The sequence below is a fragment of the Mirounga angustirostris genome, unplaced genomic scaffold (assembly GCF_029215605.1).
Source record: "Mirounga angustirostris isolate CCGP_5_RB_7025 unplaced genomic scaffold, mMirAng1.0.hap1 SCAF_8, whole genome shotgun sequence".
Classification (NCBI taxonomy): domain Eukaryota; kingdom Metazoa; phylum Chordata; class Mammalia; order Carnivora; family Phocidae; genus Mirounga; species Mirounga angustirostris.
Genome location: NW_026991716.1, coordinates 95860971 through 95878054, shown reverse-complemented (window position 1 = coordinate 95878054; position 17084 = coordinate 95860971). Strand labels below are relative to the sequence as shown.

At 41.2% G+C, this 17084-nt stretch overlaps 1 protein-coding gene across 2 annotated transcripts in view; it reads right to left on the bottom strand.

Annotated features, from left to right (window-relative positions):
* Nucleotides 1-8907: 8907 nt before the first annotated feature.
* The window catches only part of RPF2 (ribosome production factor 2 homolog), a 38712-nt gene continuing 30535 nt past the window's right edge, over nucleotides 8908-17084 (bottom strand). For both annotated transcript variants that reach the window (XM_045865324.3, XM_064597997.1), the window contains 2 exons: nucleotides 11637-11781; nucleotides 8908-10859 (listed from right to left, as the gene is read on the bottom strand). In XM_045865324.3, coding sequence (XP_045721280.1) covers nucleotides 10680-10859; nucleotides 11637-11781 — 325 coding nt within the window. In that variant the 3' untranslated portion in view covers nucleotides 8908-10679. The remainder of the gene's footprint in view (nucleotides 10860-11636; nucleotides 11782-17084) is intronic.

The window sequence follows — 17084 nt, the reverse complement described above, 5'->3', positions numbered from 1 at the left end:
TACAGAGAGATCTTTCCTTGTCGTTCTAGTTAAAGGAGATGCTTCTGAGTCACTCTTCACCTGTTCTATTTTATTGTCTTTTTATCATTTATCACTTTCTAAATTTATCCTATCTGGGGGCACCTGGGTGGCTCAGTCAGTTAAGCGTCTGCCTTCAGCTCAGGTCATGATCCCAGGGTCCTGGGATCGAGCCCCATATAGGGCTCCCTGCTCGGCGGGAAACCTGTTTCTCCCTCTCTTGCTCCCCCTGCTTGTGTTCCTGCTCTTGCTATCTCTCTCTCTGTCAAATAAATAAATAAAATATATTTTTTTAAGATTTTATTTATTTATTTGAGAGAGAGAGAATGAGAGACAGAGAGCACAAGAGGGAAGAGGATCAGAGGGAGAAGCAGACCCCCGCTGAGCAGGGAGCCCGATGCGGGACTCGATCCCGGGACTCCAGGATCATGACCTGAGCTGAAGGCAGTCGCTTAACCAACTGAGCCACCCAGGCGCCCAATAAATAAAATCTTTAAAAAAATAAATTTATCCTATCTGTTCACATGTTTTACTGCCTGCTTCCCTTAACTAGAATATGAGCCTCGTGGCATCTGGGAACCTCTCTCTTATTCTAATGGAACTGTATGTCCAACATAACCCAGCCATTCCACTCCTAGGTATCTACCCAAAAGAAATGAAAACATTTGTCCACAGAAACTTGCAACATGAATGTTCATAGCAGCTTTGTTCATAATAGCCAAGAACTGGAAACAACCCACATGTCCACAAACAGATGGATAGGAAGCAAAATATACGTCCATACAAGGGAATACTACTCAGCAATGAACTACTGATAGATGAGCAAGATGTATGAACCTCAAAATCTTCATGCTGAGTTAAAGAAGCCAGTCACAGGAGTTGTCCTTTTCTATTCCATTTACTATACAAAATTCCAGAAAATCTTCATCAATCTGTAGTGACAGAAAGCAGATCAGTGGTTGCCTGGACTTGGGGTAAAGAGTTAATGAACTACAAAGACGCATGAAGAATCTTTTTGGGGTAATGAAAATGTTCCCGTCTTTAATGTGCTAGTGCTTTCATGGGTTTATACAAATGTTAAAACTCACCAAATCATACACTTTAAGTGAAGGTACTCTTTTAAAGATATTTATTTATTTATTATTTATTATTTATTTATTTATCAGAGAGAGAGAGCGAGAGCACAAAGCAGGGGGAGCGGCAGGCACAGGGAGAAGCAGGCTTCCCGCTGAGCAGGGAGCCCAAAGTAGGACTCGATCTCAGGACCCTGGGATCATGACCTGAGCCGAAGGCAGACGCTTAACCGACTGAGCCACCCAGGCGTCCCAGGTACACTTTAAAAAAAAAAAAGATTTATTTACTTATTTTAAAGAGAGAGAGGGAGTGGGAGTGGTGGTGGTGGGGAGGAACAGAGGGAGAGGGTGAGTGAGAATCTCAAGCAGACTCTTCACTGAGCATGAAGCCTGACACGGGGCTCAATCTCATGACCTGAACTGAAACAAAGTCAGACACTCAATCCACTGCACCACACAGGTGCCCCTAAAGGAATGTACTTTATTATACATAAATTATATTCCAATTAAGCTGATAAAAACAAATTTTGTTCAGTGAATGCCTTTCTTCCCCTGGGAAATTATTTCCACATCTGGCAAGGTTTAGAGATCTTCATCATTCTCATCACCATCTTCTGAACACAATCCAGGTAGCTCAGGTTCCTCCAAGGGTGGTGCCCAGAACTGGAACCAATACTGTAGATGTGGTTTGAGCAAATTCGAGACACTGGGTCTCTGTTACCTCTACCCTTTTACTAATTTTCATATCAGGCAGTGCCATTTTCAGACTTCCTTATTTATCTCATGTATACTACTTCAGTCAACCTGAATGTTCTGTCAGTGCAGTTTCTATTTCTATGGACCTTTCTGGAAGTCTGCTCACATTGATGACTGACAATGGGTTTGTCCCCTGGGTCATTTCCCAACTGTAGCACCATGTCTTCCTTATCCTATGTTTGTTTAAGTAATCTCTGTGCCCAACATGGGGCTTGAACTCACAACCCTAAGATCAAGAGTCACACGCTCTACCTACTGAGCCAGCCAGGTGCCCCTATCCTAACTATGTTTATAGTTCCCCCTCTAGATACTGAGCTTCTCACTTATCTTACTAAATTTCTCCTTTTGGCTTCAGTCCACCTGCCCACCCTGCCAAGATATTTTATATCCCAAGATACTTTACTTTTATGTCATCTAATATTCTCATTGCTTTATATCATCCACAAATTTAATAAGTGTGTCATCTTTGTCTTCATTCAAGTGGGAGATAAAATTGTTTAGGAGACAAAGGCCAAGGACAGAGCCCTGTGGCTTGCCAATGAAGATTTCCTTTGCAGATGCTACAGATTTATTCATCATTCATCAACATTCTTTGGGTACAGTAGTCCTTCAAACTGCCATGAAGTGGCCTAAGTGTTTTAGTTATATCACATTTCTCCATTGATTCACAAGAATACTTTGAGAGACTTAGATGTGTTGTTGAGAATCCCCTAGACTAGAGATCTATCTAGGACCAGCTTCACTTCTTTCAGGTGTGTGACTTCAGACAAGTAACTTAGTCTCTCTGAGCCTGTTTCCTCAGCTGGAAATTATATATAATACCAACTGCACTATACATCTTACAAGATATTTTCAATAGCAAATAAAATGAACATATGAAAATGCTTTCTAAAAATATTTCTGTCCTGGGGCGCCAGGGTGGCTCAGTTGTTAAGCATCTGCCTTGGGCTCAGGTCATGATCCCAGGGTTCTGGGATCGAGCCCCGCATCTGGCTCCCTGCTCCGCGGGAAGCCTGCTTCTCCCTCTCCCACTCCCCCTGCTTGTGTTCCCTCTCTCGCTGTGTCTCTCTCTGTCAAATAAATAAAATCTTTTAAAAATTAAATAAATAAAAAATAAAAATATTTCTGTACTTGTCTGGGATTGAGACTCCAAGTCATTTCAATTAGCCAGGTACTTTCCATACCACATCTCACCCACCTTGACGGTAGGAGGATTACTCTCTGGAACCCTCCTTCTCAACCATGATGGCTCTACTCTTCTCATATTCTAAGCATGGAAATAACATAAGAAATCTGTCAGTATCATACCACCTGCCTTATTAGGCACTTTAAAAAGTCATACTTTGGCAGCAGCTCTTTCTGCCCACGGGTCCTGTCCCTGTGCTTTAATAAAATCACCTTTTTGCACAAATAAATAGTCATACCTTGTCATCCTACTGCCACCACAAAACAAGATCTCGTTTGTTTCCTCTGCATTTGTGGGAAAATGCTGGGAACTAACATTCTAACACTACCAGGAATTGGGGATGACCATGGTTTTTTGCTGTCCTTAATTAGATCCTTGTCCTTTAAAATCTCAGCTGAGCTCTCAGAGAGCAACAGCAGAGGATGTCAGTTTCTTTTAATGCCACAACCCCCACCCCCACCAACACCGCACCGCCTGCTGTCCTTCCCTCCCATATTTTCCACAGCCAGAATTCTTGTGAGGAGCTTCCATGCCACTTCAGCTTTGTTTACTGATTTTTCAAGATTCCGTCTAATCCTTCCCTAAGGTCTCCCTATATGGAGGAGTGTGCTGGGAGTAAAACTCAAACCATTTGTGACCTGGACTAGATTTAAGTGATGAGTCAAATGAAAAGAAATGGGGCCTAATGGGGACAGCAATGAATTGTCATGCTCTTCCCCCAATGCCCCAAACCCCAGAGCTGCCTCTGAGAGGCTGAACTGCAGGTGCTGTCACATTTGTCATCTAAAGTGATGTCTCTAATCTGTTGGGTCACCTTGCCATCTGCTTTGTCAGGTGACTCGGGGGAACCAGCTAAGGGATGGAGGTAATAAGCTTCTCACGTTGATGAATGTGAATCTTCCAAGTCTATATCAAATGCACCAATTAAATAGTTTGTACTTTACCTCCAGGAACCCCTGAGCTCACTTGCAGTGTTTTGAGAGGGACAGAGGTGTTACCTGAATACAGCCGCAACTTTTGCTCAGCCCTAACTCTGCTTGCAAGTCCCTTACCCTGATCTGGAATCCAGAGGTGGTCCCCTGAAGCCCAGGGTTACAGCTGAGTGGGAGGGCATGCCTCACAGAGCCAACATCTGCCACTCTGCTTCTTGCTGAGCCCTCAGAAACCCAGTTTTGAGTTTGAAGAATCAATCCAAACCCAGTAAAGTACTTAAAGTTCAGGGGCTTTGATCTTTGCTTGGCAAAAGCCCTAAAAGCAGAGTTCTAATTTTGTTATTTCCCCATTATCTGCCTTTTTGCATACTAGCCCCAGCCCTGCTCAGCAGGAACTTGCAGTGTTGGACCTTTCTCCCTGGGTTTGGAACCTATTTTCTGATGCCCAGAGTGTGTGTGAAGGGTGGAGGTGGGGTGAAATGGGTTGGGAGAGGGAGGAGGGAAAGTTGTTTAAAGGAAGAAGCAGAACAAGAACAGATTTAAAATGCATGTTGGTTATCTTTAAAAAAAAAAAAAAAAAAAAGGTGCCTGGGTGGCTCAGTTGGTTAAGCGTCTGCCTTTGGCTCAGGTCATGATCTCAGGGTCCTGGGATCGAGTCCCCCATTGGGCTCTCTGCTCAGTGGAGAGTCTGCTTCACCCTCTCACTCTCCCTCTCTGCTCTCTCAAATAAATAAATAAATAAATCTTAAAAAAAAAAAAAAAAGGTCTACTTTATTTATCCCTTATTTTAAAACTTTTTCCCAAAGGGCTTTGAAATGGAAAAGTACAAATGACTCCACTCTAACCAAGGCAGTTAAAATTCCTAACGTGGGCCCCTCTGGGTGATACAGGAAACACAGAGCAATTGCTTTCCTGTGTTAAACTTGAACAACTCAAGTTGTCAGTTTGAGAGAAAAACAATATATATTTAAAAGCAAGGTGACTGGGGCACCTGGGTGGTTCAGTCGGTTAAGCTCTGCTTTCGGCTCAGGTCATGATCTCAGGTTCCTGGGATGGGCTATCTGCTCAGCTCACTCTCCCTCTCCCTTAAATAAATAAAATCCTTAAAAAATAAATAAAAGCAAGTTGACTTTCTTGTCACAGCTAGCATAAACCTCAAGCCAGCTAGCCCATTTTACCTTCTTGTTCATAGTAGCTTATTTCAATGGATTATAGCACTAGGATATATCCACCTTTAACGCAGTTATGGGATATTGTGACCATGTTGATGATCTGTTAAAAGTGCTCTAAAGACGTAATGAAGACCCTGTATATTTGCAGGCTCTTAATTTTATGATGGACAAAGCAACCAACAACTGAAAATCAATTAAAAAACAAGGCTTCCTGGGCGCCTGGGTGGCTCAGTTTAGTTAAGCGTCTGCCTTCGACTCAGGTCATGATCCCAGGGTCCTGGAATTGAGTCCCACATCGGGTTCCTTGCTCAATGAGGAGCCTCGTTCTCCCTCTTCAGCTCCCCCTGCTTCTGCTCTCTGTCAAATAAATAAAAATCTTTAAAAAAACAAGCCTTCCCTTGTTGGTCAAATGTTAGCAGTGGTTTGAACTTCCATTGTAAAGTTTCTTTCCTGGCCCCGCCTGGGGCAAGGGGGGGATATGAAATGGCTAAAAATATAAACAAAAGGAAGGAGAGATCAGAAGCTAGATGATCAGATAACTGAAAACTGACTTGGGGTAAGTTCTTTTTTCCCCCCTTCCTTTCTTGAGTAATGACAACTCTACTTTGGATTATGTTCAATACCAAGAAAACAAACAGGCTTTAGGTTATAAAAAGGAACCAAATTTCATTAAATTATATATAGCTTGGTATCAGTATTAACATCCTAGAAAAAACAAAAGGAATTTGGTATTTAAAACCAAAAAACCTGTTTTCTTCATCTACCAAAATCCAGTGTTAAGTAAAACTTAGTTAAGTAAAAATTAAGGCAGTTTACCAGCTCTTTTGAAATGAATATATATTCTCCAATTCATATATGTTGTGTCCTAAAGTTTAAGGACAAGTGAAATTAAAATGCACTTCCCACAAAACCGGTGGGTGATATAAATGGTGGATCAAAGGTTCCAGATGCCTCAACAACTCCAACAAAGATTTCTTCCCCCCCACCCCCTGCCAAAAAAAAGGCTTCCAACTAGGTCTCAGTAATAAATACTATATAGTACTTTTCTTACTGAAGAGGATGCATTCAAATACTTAATGACTCTATAATCTTGAGATAAAAATTTCATAGGAAACAAAGGGATGCATTACCAAATCTCAAGAGGATTGATTAAAACAACCAACCTGCAGTGCCTGGTGGTTCAGTCAGTTAAGCATCTGCCTTTGGCTGAGGTTATGATCCCAGGGTCCTGGAATCTAGCCCCAAGTCAAGCTCCCTGCTCACTGGGGAGCCTGCTTCTCCCTCTATCCCTCTCCCTGCTTGTTCTCTCTCTCAAATAAATAAAATCTTAAAAATAAATAAAACACCCTAAGGGGCACCTCGCTGGCTCAGTTAGCTGAGCATGCGACTCTTGATCCCTGGAGCTATTAAGTTTGAACCCCACACCAGATGTAGAGATTACCTTAAAATAAATTTTAAAACAAACACCCTCAGACAATGTCCCACATACCAAAAATGTGGCCATCTCTATCAGTTGAATTGCTGGGAGAGGTCTTCCTGGTAGAGAGGTCAAGGTATGGCAGGGCCCTTCCTGTAGGTAGCTAGTAAGACCCATTGCTTGGCTGAATCATTATTTCCATGTTAGCTGGAAGTAGGGGATCAAGCATTGGGTAAGGACTCTGCATTCATTGTTTCTGATGCCCCTTTCATGGCTCCTCTTCTCCCCAACTATTGTCCATTTACTTTTAGATGGCTGGATATGAATTATTTTAGCCTTTTCTCCACATCTAGACATAAAATGCCTGCTTCAGATCTAAAACTCTGTGGTCTTTGGGTAAATGTATAATCAAGCAACAAGTGCAAATGAATACCAGCTCCCTTTTTATGAGGAGAGGTATTAAGCATCTGGAAAGGGATGGGGAGAGAGAAGGCTAAGGAATGGGTTTATTGGAGAAGGGAAATTTAAAATTGAGGCTCTAGCTTTTGCTTAGTGTCAGCAAACTCACGTTAAGTGTACGCACACACAGGCATAAGGGAACTCCTTGACATGGAATTGAAAACAAAAGCATTTCCACCTCATATAACAAATTATAGTTGACGTATGTTTGTGTTTTTGCAACATGGTTGGTTTGCACTTGTATAAAGGGGCTTCTTTACCAGGAACCTAAATTTGAACATTAGGGAAAACATACTAGTATGCAACACCAGGAAGAGGAAGTAGAAAGTTTCTTCCCATTTTCCTAGGCACAAGGTCCATTTTTAAGAAAATTTCAAAATAGGGCGCCTGGGTGGCTCAGTTGGTTAAGCGACTGCCTTCAGCTCAGGTCATGATCCCAGGGTCCTGGGATTGAGTCCCACATCGGGCTCCCTGCTTGGCAGGGAGTCTGCTTCTCCCTCTGACCCTCCTCCCTCTCATGCTCTCTGTATCTCATTCTGTCTGTCTCAAATAAATAAATAAAATCTTTAAAAAAAAAGAAAAGAAAATTTCAAAATAGGGTGCCTGGGTGGCTCAGTTGGTTAAGTGACTGCCTTCGGCTCAGGTCATGATCCTGGAGTCCTGGGATCGAGTCCCACATTGGGCTCCTTGCTCAGTGGGGAGCCTGGTTCTCCCTCTGACCCTCTCCCCTCTCATGCTGTTTCTCTCTCTCTCTCAAATAAATAAAATCTTTAAAAAAAATTTTTTTTCAAAATAAGCTGTTTGGCTTTGGCTCACTCCTACTTGGTATGAAAACACCCAGGGCCTTCATGTGACCTTTAGCTACCTAGAGTTACTCAGTACCCTAAGTGCCCTTTGTCTCAAACCTTACCCAGTCCCTCCTTTCTCACTTCTAGCCCTACCAAAACTACTTCTCTCTCACAGAAGTGGGGGACAGAGCTTAGTGGCAGCATCTCTTAAGATAACCAATAGTATGGTAGGTAATATGTCAATGATCAGGGGGTGGACATGTTGTTTGTTTTTTGGGTTTTTTTTTGCTACTTACTCATAATTTTAAGCTTTAGGATTTATAAATTAAGTTTATAAATTGATTTGTGAAAAATAAAGTCTTTAAAGTGTATATCTGATTGTTTTAGAACATACTGTTTCTTTCCATCTATATATCTCTCTTAATAATACTGTTGTTTGAAGATAATTCAATTTATCCTTGGACTTGAGATTTTTTGTTATCATTATAATGAAAACCTTTCTTTCTGAGATACAGATGGTAAAACTTTTATATGCATGTATCAGCCACCTTACTATTATTAGTAGACATTAGTCTACTAATTAGTAGGCATTTGGACTAACGGCTAATGAAGAGATGATGTGCTACCAACCTCCCTGCCACTTGTTCATGTATGACTGAATTAAACATTACTAACCACAACCTTCTTTTTAACAAAGTCATTCTCTAGTGTTGTAGAGAAATCAGTGGAATGAAACAAATTGAGTAAATACTTAATTCCCTCATTCTCCCACCCCTGCTCAAGGGTAGGCTCCTTGCAAGGTCCCTCCAAGTCTTCCTAACTAATGATGGATATACCAACTGGCAACTGGTACAGCAACAGTGGTTCCTTTTAGCTGAATTATGGTTGTTAGCTATATGCTAACTGGCTTTTTCTTACTGGGAAAGTCCTCGGATTAAATTTGGTTTAAAACATCTGAACAAAGACAGTATTGTAGCCCAACATGTCAATGGCCTTGATTCTTTCCCTCCCTTGTAATAATACCGCTGGCTCCTGTGTAAAAGGAAGGCGACTCTTGACTGGTCCATTTCCTCCACGCCTGATAATGGAGTCAGAAGGAAGCATGCTTCCGTATTATTAGTTTATTTCTTCTTAAGTTAGAAGCAAGACAGAGGATGCAGTTCCTACAGGTTTGAATGCTTGATCATACTTAGGTGAGAACTGATGCAGTGAAAGAAAAAAAGCGCTTTAGCCAGAGTGTGCAATGAATACATAGCTCAGATCCAGACACATTCAGGCTTTAAATCTTCACCATGGTTGGCGATTTGTCTCCTACTGCCTGGGACAGGGTAGTACAAACTTTAAGGCCTTCTCTTCATCCTGTGAAGCCAGACTGGGTGCTGAGAGTCTCCCTTTTGTTTGCTTTCTCTAGGACCCTGCTGACTGAATCTATGTGATTTCTCCCAATCCGGGAGAGTGGGGCTGCTTTCTGCACACGCTCACTAGCCCCTTCCAGAAGCTCCCTCGTGTTGCCCTCCTGTGTATGCTGGTGGCAGGCCACAGGGTGGGATGATATATGCGCGAGGGACTGAGTATTGTGTGTGTCGTGGACCATTTGTGGGGGTCTGCAGGCAGGCCATCTCCAGTGGCTCATGGGCAGATTCCTAATGGAGGCTGTGCCGTGGTTTGTATGGTCCATGTTGGTTTACTGCCCTCCAAGAGCCCTGGGTGCGGTTCTCCTAGGTGCACCCCACTCCCCCATTGAGCAGTATATCTCAGTATTCTGGGTGGGGCTAGAAAGAGGGTTCTCTGTGGCAGCATCCTCAGAGCTGGGGGAGCCACTGCTCACTCACATGTTCTCCCTGCCCTCCACGGGGAAATCACAGGCTGGAAGGTTTCTCTTGGTGGGGAACTGTGTCACATGGGCAGGGCTGATGAGGTTAAAGTGAAATTGTTCTTCGTGCCCTCCTCAATCTATCCAATCTCAGATTTGTTTTGCTCCACAGCGTGCTGGGTCTTCTCTGCTGGACTTCCTCACAGGCACTTCCTTTAGTTTACTGTATAACTGTGAAGATCAGTGGTTCTTTGGGGGGGGGGGGGATGGAGATGGTAGAAAATTAGTGGACATGCTCTTAAGAGAAATGTTTTAAGACACAAAGTTAAAAAACTCAAATGAATCTCTAACTGGCAAAATTTCAGGCAAAGTAACAGAAGACTGAAAAACAAAAGTCAGGTTGTAGGCATGTGTTGGCAGATGGGGTTAACTTTCCAGGTAACTCATACTACTAAGTGTGTATACAGTTCCTTTGGGCCATTTCTACTTTCCATGGCTTTCTCCCTTTATCGAAAGCTTAACCCAGAAATTCTTTAAAATACCAATGGCTGGGGCACCTGGGTGGCTCAGTTGGTTAAGCGACTGCCTTCGGCTCAGGTCATGATCCTGGAGTCCCGGAATCGAGTCCCACATCCGGCTCCCTGCTCGGTGGGGGGTCTGCTTCTCCCTCTGACCCTCTTCCCTCTCTTGCTATCTGTCTCTCATTCTCTCTCTCTCAAATAAATAAATAAAATCTTTAAAAAAATAAATAAATAAAATAAAATAAAATACCAATGGCTGTTTGGGAGATCCCTCCTCACCTATCAACCCTGGAGGGGAGGGGGCAGAGGGAATACCATTAACACAGAGAGAAAATGGCCCACCAGGATGTATCTCAAAGAGGCTTACTTTCAACCTCATACTAGTAGATTAGTGTTCATAATATATATAATATATAGTTTAGGTAAATTACCACACTACAAAAATATTTAATAAAATCTTTAAGAAACTTAGAAGTGACTGATAATTGATAATTCTCTTAAGTAAACAGACTACAATAACATTATAGTCACTGGCTAAGTTCCATCAGTTTTTTTTAATTCTCTTTGATTTTTTCTCTTGGTCTTCTGTTATCCTTTCTGCAGGTCGCTTCTTCAAACCCTTCATTTTCCTGGTTTGTAGTTTGCTTAGGTCTTGCTTCTGCATATGAATCCTTCCATAAGTTGTACCAAAAGTATCATGGGAGACATTTTTCTTCTTCTTTGGCTATGAAACAAGAATATATATATAAATAAATAATTATATATATTTATTATATATGTAATGGTATCTATTGTCATAAACTGGTAAAAACCTAGTGTACAACTATCTTACTAATAACTCAGAGCACCAATTCAATAATATAGTCTATAACCCTATAGAACTTTCTTCTCAAACTTAAGTACATACAAATCCCTTGAGGATCTTGTTAAAATGCATATTATAAATCAATAGGTCTAGGGCAGGACCTGAGATTCAGCATTTCTAACAATTCCCAGGTAAACTGTCAGACCACACTTTGAAAAGCAACACTATAAACTATGCTAACCATTGTCATGCATTGAGAGAATTTCCTGTGTTTAGCTTAAGGAATTGTGACTATCATTTCAATCTTTACTGGCATTCCAGAGATGCCATTTCTACTTGTTTTTCAAACCATTCAAAAGTCAAAATACATTTTATACAAGTTATGGGTTATATACACATCCTGTACTCTAAGTCACCAATCTCCACAATGCCCCAATTTTCTTTCTTGCTTAAAACTGCAGTCTTGGCTACCAGAAAGCTCTTAGCCACAGTTGATGCATGGTTTCTACAACTCTTTTATTATCCTTTATGGTGGCTTATTTGCTTCTTCCTCCTTTTCTTTGTTCTGAGAGTCTAATTTTATGTATATTATTGAGCTCTTTCTGTATGTTCTTTAGTGTCCTATGCTGCAAATCATTTTTGGAAAGAAGAGTGGAATATACAAATAAATATGGCACCAATCTGCAAGTTACAAACCTTGAGCGCTTTTGGCATTTTCATAGATAATTTATAAAGATCATCTGATGCCAGATGTGTCCTCCTCAGAACCAGATCCAATGAGGGACCCATCTCTTCCAATTCAATCCTTGGTGTTCTACAACCAGATTTCTTCAACAGCAACCTTTATGAAGTAGAAAAAAAAGAAATATTGCTTTGACTTTGATGGAAGTCCTATCCCCTCAAATATTTTTGTGTAAGAGAATTACAGTTCCATAAAATGACACTGTCTTTAGGAGGCTAAGCTTCTTAAATACTTTCTGCATTTAGGCCAAGTATATTCTTTGGTTTGCTGCTTTTTAAAAATCAAACACAACGGGGCGCCTGGGTGGCTCAGTCGGTTAAGCGTCTGCCTTCAGCTCAGGTCACGATCCCAGAGTCCTGGGATCAAGCCCCGCATCGGGCTCCCTGCTCCGCGGGATGCCTGCTTCTCCCTCTCCCACTCCCCCTGCTTGTGTTCCCTCTCTCTCCGTGTCTCTCTCTGTCAAATAAATAAATAAAATCTTAAAAAAAAAAAAAAAGTTTTAAAAATCGAACACAAAAGAATACAATACTGTTGGGCGCCTGGGTGGCTCAGTCAGTTAAGCATCTGCCTTCAGCTCAGGTCATGATCTCAGGGTCCTGGAATCAAGCCCTGCATCTGGCTCCCTTCAGTGGGGAGTCTGCTTCTCCCTCTGACCCTCACCCTACTCGTGTTCTCTCTCTTTCAACTAAATAAAATCTTAAAAAAAATAAAAAAATACAATATTGTTGAGAAACAGCAAGTGAGACAGACAATTCTAAGAAATTAAATCTTTTTTTTTCCCAAAGATTTTATTTGGGACGCCTGGTGGTTCAGTCAGTTAAGAGTCGGCTTTTGGCTCAGGTCATGATCCCAGGGTCCTGGGATTGAGCCTGGCATCAGGTTCCCTGCTCTGTGGGGAGCCTGCTTCTCCTTCTCCCTCTAGCACTACCTCCTGCTTGTGCTCTCTCAGTGTGTGTCAAATGAATAAATAAAATCTTTAAATAAATAAATAATAAAAATAAAATATTTTATTTATTTGAGAGAGAGAAAGAGTGTAAGTTGGGGGGTGGGGAGGCAGGGAAGCAGGGTCCCTGCTGATGATGATGCAGGGCTTGATCCCAGAACCTTGAGATCACAACCTGAGCCGAAGGCATCCGCTTAACTGACTGAGCCACCCAGGTGCCCCAGAAATGGAATCCTTTGATTTGACTTCTTCGTCTTACTTACAGATTTACATAATTATAAAAACAATTTCAACTGAGCCTTTGAAATGTTACGTTTACATGATTAACAAATTCTTATTTCTCTAAGACCCATTCAGAATCCACTTTTGTGCATAGTACAGACGCTTACTGAACTCTATAGCTTGGAATGAACTTTAAAATCCTAATATAATGGGGTGCCTGGGTGGCTCAGTCGGTTAAGCGTCTGCCTTCAGCTCAGGTCATGATCCCAGGGTCCTGGGATCAAGTCCCACATTAGGCTCCCTGCTCAGTGGGGAGCCTATTTCTCTGCCCCTCCCTGGCTCGTGCTCTCTCTCTCTTTTGCTCACTCTCTCTCTCTCTAATAAATAAATAAAATCTTTAAAAAAATTTTTTTAAGTAAAAAATAATAAAATCCTAATATAACAAAACCAAAACTTTCTAGATTCTGTATGTCCAAATAGCTCTGGATCTGAAAACAGATGAGGGACATAGGCAGGAGAAGAGGAGACAAACAATCTCTTTTTGTGAGTGATACCACAAGAACAGCTCAAAGACCTGAAGATTATTTGAGCTGACTCAATTTGTTCTAGTGGCCAGATCTCTACATGGAATAAGAGAATTAAATGAGTAACAATGTTTATAAAAGATCAAACTTTGCGAAAAAAACGATCAAACTTTTCACACCAAAGGTAGAAAGTGAGAGAGGCAACCAATGACACCAGAGAAGAGACAGAACATGAGTAAAAGCTCAGTAAGGAAAACCCACAACCAACCAACTCCAGGAAGCAGAACAGAGTGTGCACAAGCTCATTAATAGCCTTTCGGGCCCCAAATGCATCACATGCAGACAGTCCACCCATGGGAGGTGCATCTACTGGCTGTAAGAAGAGTCTTAATGATAGATACGCTGTATCAGACACAGTTATTTACACCAAACTGAACAAGGCAAAAACAAAACAAACACCGACCCAGGATATGTAAAAAGCAGAAGTGTTAAACAATAAAAAAAGCTCTACTAACAATAAAAGATAACATGAATATTAGTATGGGACTTAAAGGGAGCAAGCAGAGGGGAAAAAAGCCAAAACAAGAGTGCTTAGGTAACTCTCTTCATTGTGGTTCCAGGAGAAGAGAGTTGAGAGTACACCTGTCTCAGGCCCACGGTGGAAGTTGGTGGTATCAGGGCATCTTCCCTAAAAGCTGATTTAAAGCATATGGTGGCAGTGACTGTTTTGACTGTTGTAACTCATGTATTTCTGCTTCTGCATCCACATTTTCAATACCTCCAGATAAATGATATTTATAAAGCTGAACTCATAACAAGATAAGTATCTTGATTAACATCTTGTGTTCAGTAGACTAAGAAATCGGAGAAATTGTATATATAAAAATGGCAAACTAAAAGTGTTTCTACCACTTAAAATAATTTTCAGCTAAATGGAAAAGCTGTAGATCTAGAACAGCTCATTGCATGCCTGATGGATTCACATCACCCAAGTACCTTTTTATCTATGCAAGTATCCTCCTACCAAAGTAATTTTTTGAGTGTATATAATAAAGATTATTTCCAAATAACTACACACACACACACACACACAATCAACATATGCTGTTATTTACCAAAGAATTAAGTTACAGTGCCATATTGTCTGTATAGGTGATCTTTCTTTTTTAAAGATTTTATTTATTTATTTGAGAGAGACAGCATAAGCCAGGGGAGCAGGGCAAAGGGAGAGGGAGAAGCAGACTCCCCACTAAGCAGGGAGCCCGACATGGGACTCAATCCCAGGACCCCAAGATCATGACCTGAGCCGAAGGCAGACGCTTAACTGAGCCAGCCAGGCGCCCCTGTGTAAATGATCTCATCTGAATTACTTCAATGGGCATGTTTATTGGCAGATCAAACTGACGCAATCAGAAGAAAACTTTCTCCAATTTTCAGTTATCTATGTATGGTTTCTGGTGATAGATCTATAATTCTTTTTCTTTATTAAACTCTTTTTTTTTTAAAGATTTTATTTATTTATTTGACAGAGACAGAGATAGCGAGAGCAGGAACACAAGCAGCGGGAGTGGGAGAGGGAGAGCAGGCTTCCCGCCGAGGAGGGAACCCGATGTGGGACTCAATCCCAGAACCCTGGGATCATGACCTGAGCCGAAGGCAGACGCTTAACGACTGAGCCACCCAGGCGCCCTCTTTATTAAACTTTTAACAGTGAAGGGGCGCCTGGGTGGCTCAGTCGTTAAGCATCTGCCTTCGGCTTGGGTCATGATCCCAGGGTCCCAGGATCGAGCCCCACATCGGGCTCCCTGCTAGGCAGGAAGCCTGCTTCTCCGTCTCCCACTCCCCATGCTTGTGTTCTCTCTCTCGCTGTCTCTATCTCTGTCAATTAAATAAATAAAATCTTAAAAACAAAACAAAACTTTTAATAGTGAAATCTAGAATCTAAAATTATTATTATTTTAGAATCTAAAATTATTGTTAATCTTTAAAAAAAAACCAACTGGTTTACTTTTTCTCAGAGGGGATGCATTAATAAAGAACTTACAAATGATTTTTGTGATCACACTAAGCAAAGAGACTGACATTGACTCATTAAAAATAAAATTAAAACCCTTTCCTTCACCCTCATCCCATCATACACACCACACTGTTTTTTAAAGATAGACATTTCATTTCCAGGCCATCATGTCTCCAGCCAAATACCTACGCCCAAACTGTTACATCATATGCCTATTAATCTCCATCTCAGATCCTAACCTCAAGCTTTGTTTTGTTTTGTCTCTCTGTAAGCTCTAAATCAAAAGTGACATTTAATTCTGCAAGATTCTATGGTACAAGATGCAGGGACGCAAAGACAACCCAACTCCTTCCTTCTCAAATGGGCTCAGGTTATTAGATATGTTGATGGGTAATTTTTATACATTTTAAAACATTATTTGCCTATTTCTTGAGAAAGACTGCCATTACCACTCTTGTTCAAGTTGTAATTTCCCTATTTTTCTCCCTCCCATATCCCTCTCTTCTGCTGATGTTCTGTTTTCATTACTTAAACTCCCTGTCTACAATGCTGTTTGCTTGTTGAGGTACACTAATACTTCCTTGTTTTGCATGTTTCTCCCCATAAAACCTAACCAATGTCATGGCAAAGGCAAATGTGGCAGTTCAAAGGTCAGATCAAAGTATATTAATATAACTTCATGTTTACACTTTTTCATCCAAGAAACTCAAAGCCATTTTCTAAGATTAACCTTATTAACTTCACAAATAATGTGTATTACCTTTTACCAATTGCTTAAGGGCTGGTTCCAAGTAAAAGAAAGAGGGCAGGACACCAAAGAGTACCCTGCAAGAGTGCCTAAGGAGCTACACTAACTTAGACACACCTCTCCAGTATATTCCCACCTCTATCCACAACCCTCTCCCTCTTATAAAGGAATTACTGTTGATCTTAGAGGGACCGCAGAATTACCTACATGGTATCACTACCTTTTGCAAAGGAAAAATGGAGGCCCTAAGCAGTGACCTGCCTAGGTCATGTGGCTAAGCCTCGCCCAGAGCCAGCTCCCTGGGCTCAGAGGTGATGCTCATTCCTCAGACCACTTCTTCCTTCCTCTCCCAAGAGCGGCAAGACCTCTGCAGACTAAGCTAATCTACATCGAATGATTTTTTTTTTCCCACTAGCAGCTTGCTCTCATTCACACAGTCTATTTTCTATTATAAATCAATAGCTAGCAGGTTATTACGGGACCCGTATAAAACATCTGGGATTAAAATTACACTAGGGTGTCTGATCTCAAAAGTTCAAACTTTTTTTTTTCATTACGGGACATGCCATGCTAACCTAATGGTGATTCCAGCAATTCTTCTTAAAGTAAATGGATGAGTGGATATGTGTAATTACACTGCTAATTTATCCATGTTCTGAAATCTGATTTACTAATTTTCTGTCTGTTTTATTTTCTCTGCATTTCTTTCTTTACAAATTAATCTTTCTTTTCACTAAATACAAGTTCTGATATAAGTGAATTCTTTCTTTTTTTTTAAGATTTTATTTATTTATTTTTGGGGGAGAGAGAGACAGACAGACAGCAAGCACAAGTGGGGCAGAAGGAGTAGCAGACTCCCCGATGAGCAGAGTCCCCCTGATGCGGGACTTAATCCCAGAACCCTGGGATCATGACCTGAACCAAAGGCAGATGCTTAACTGATTGAGC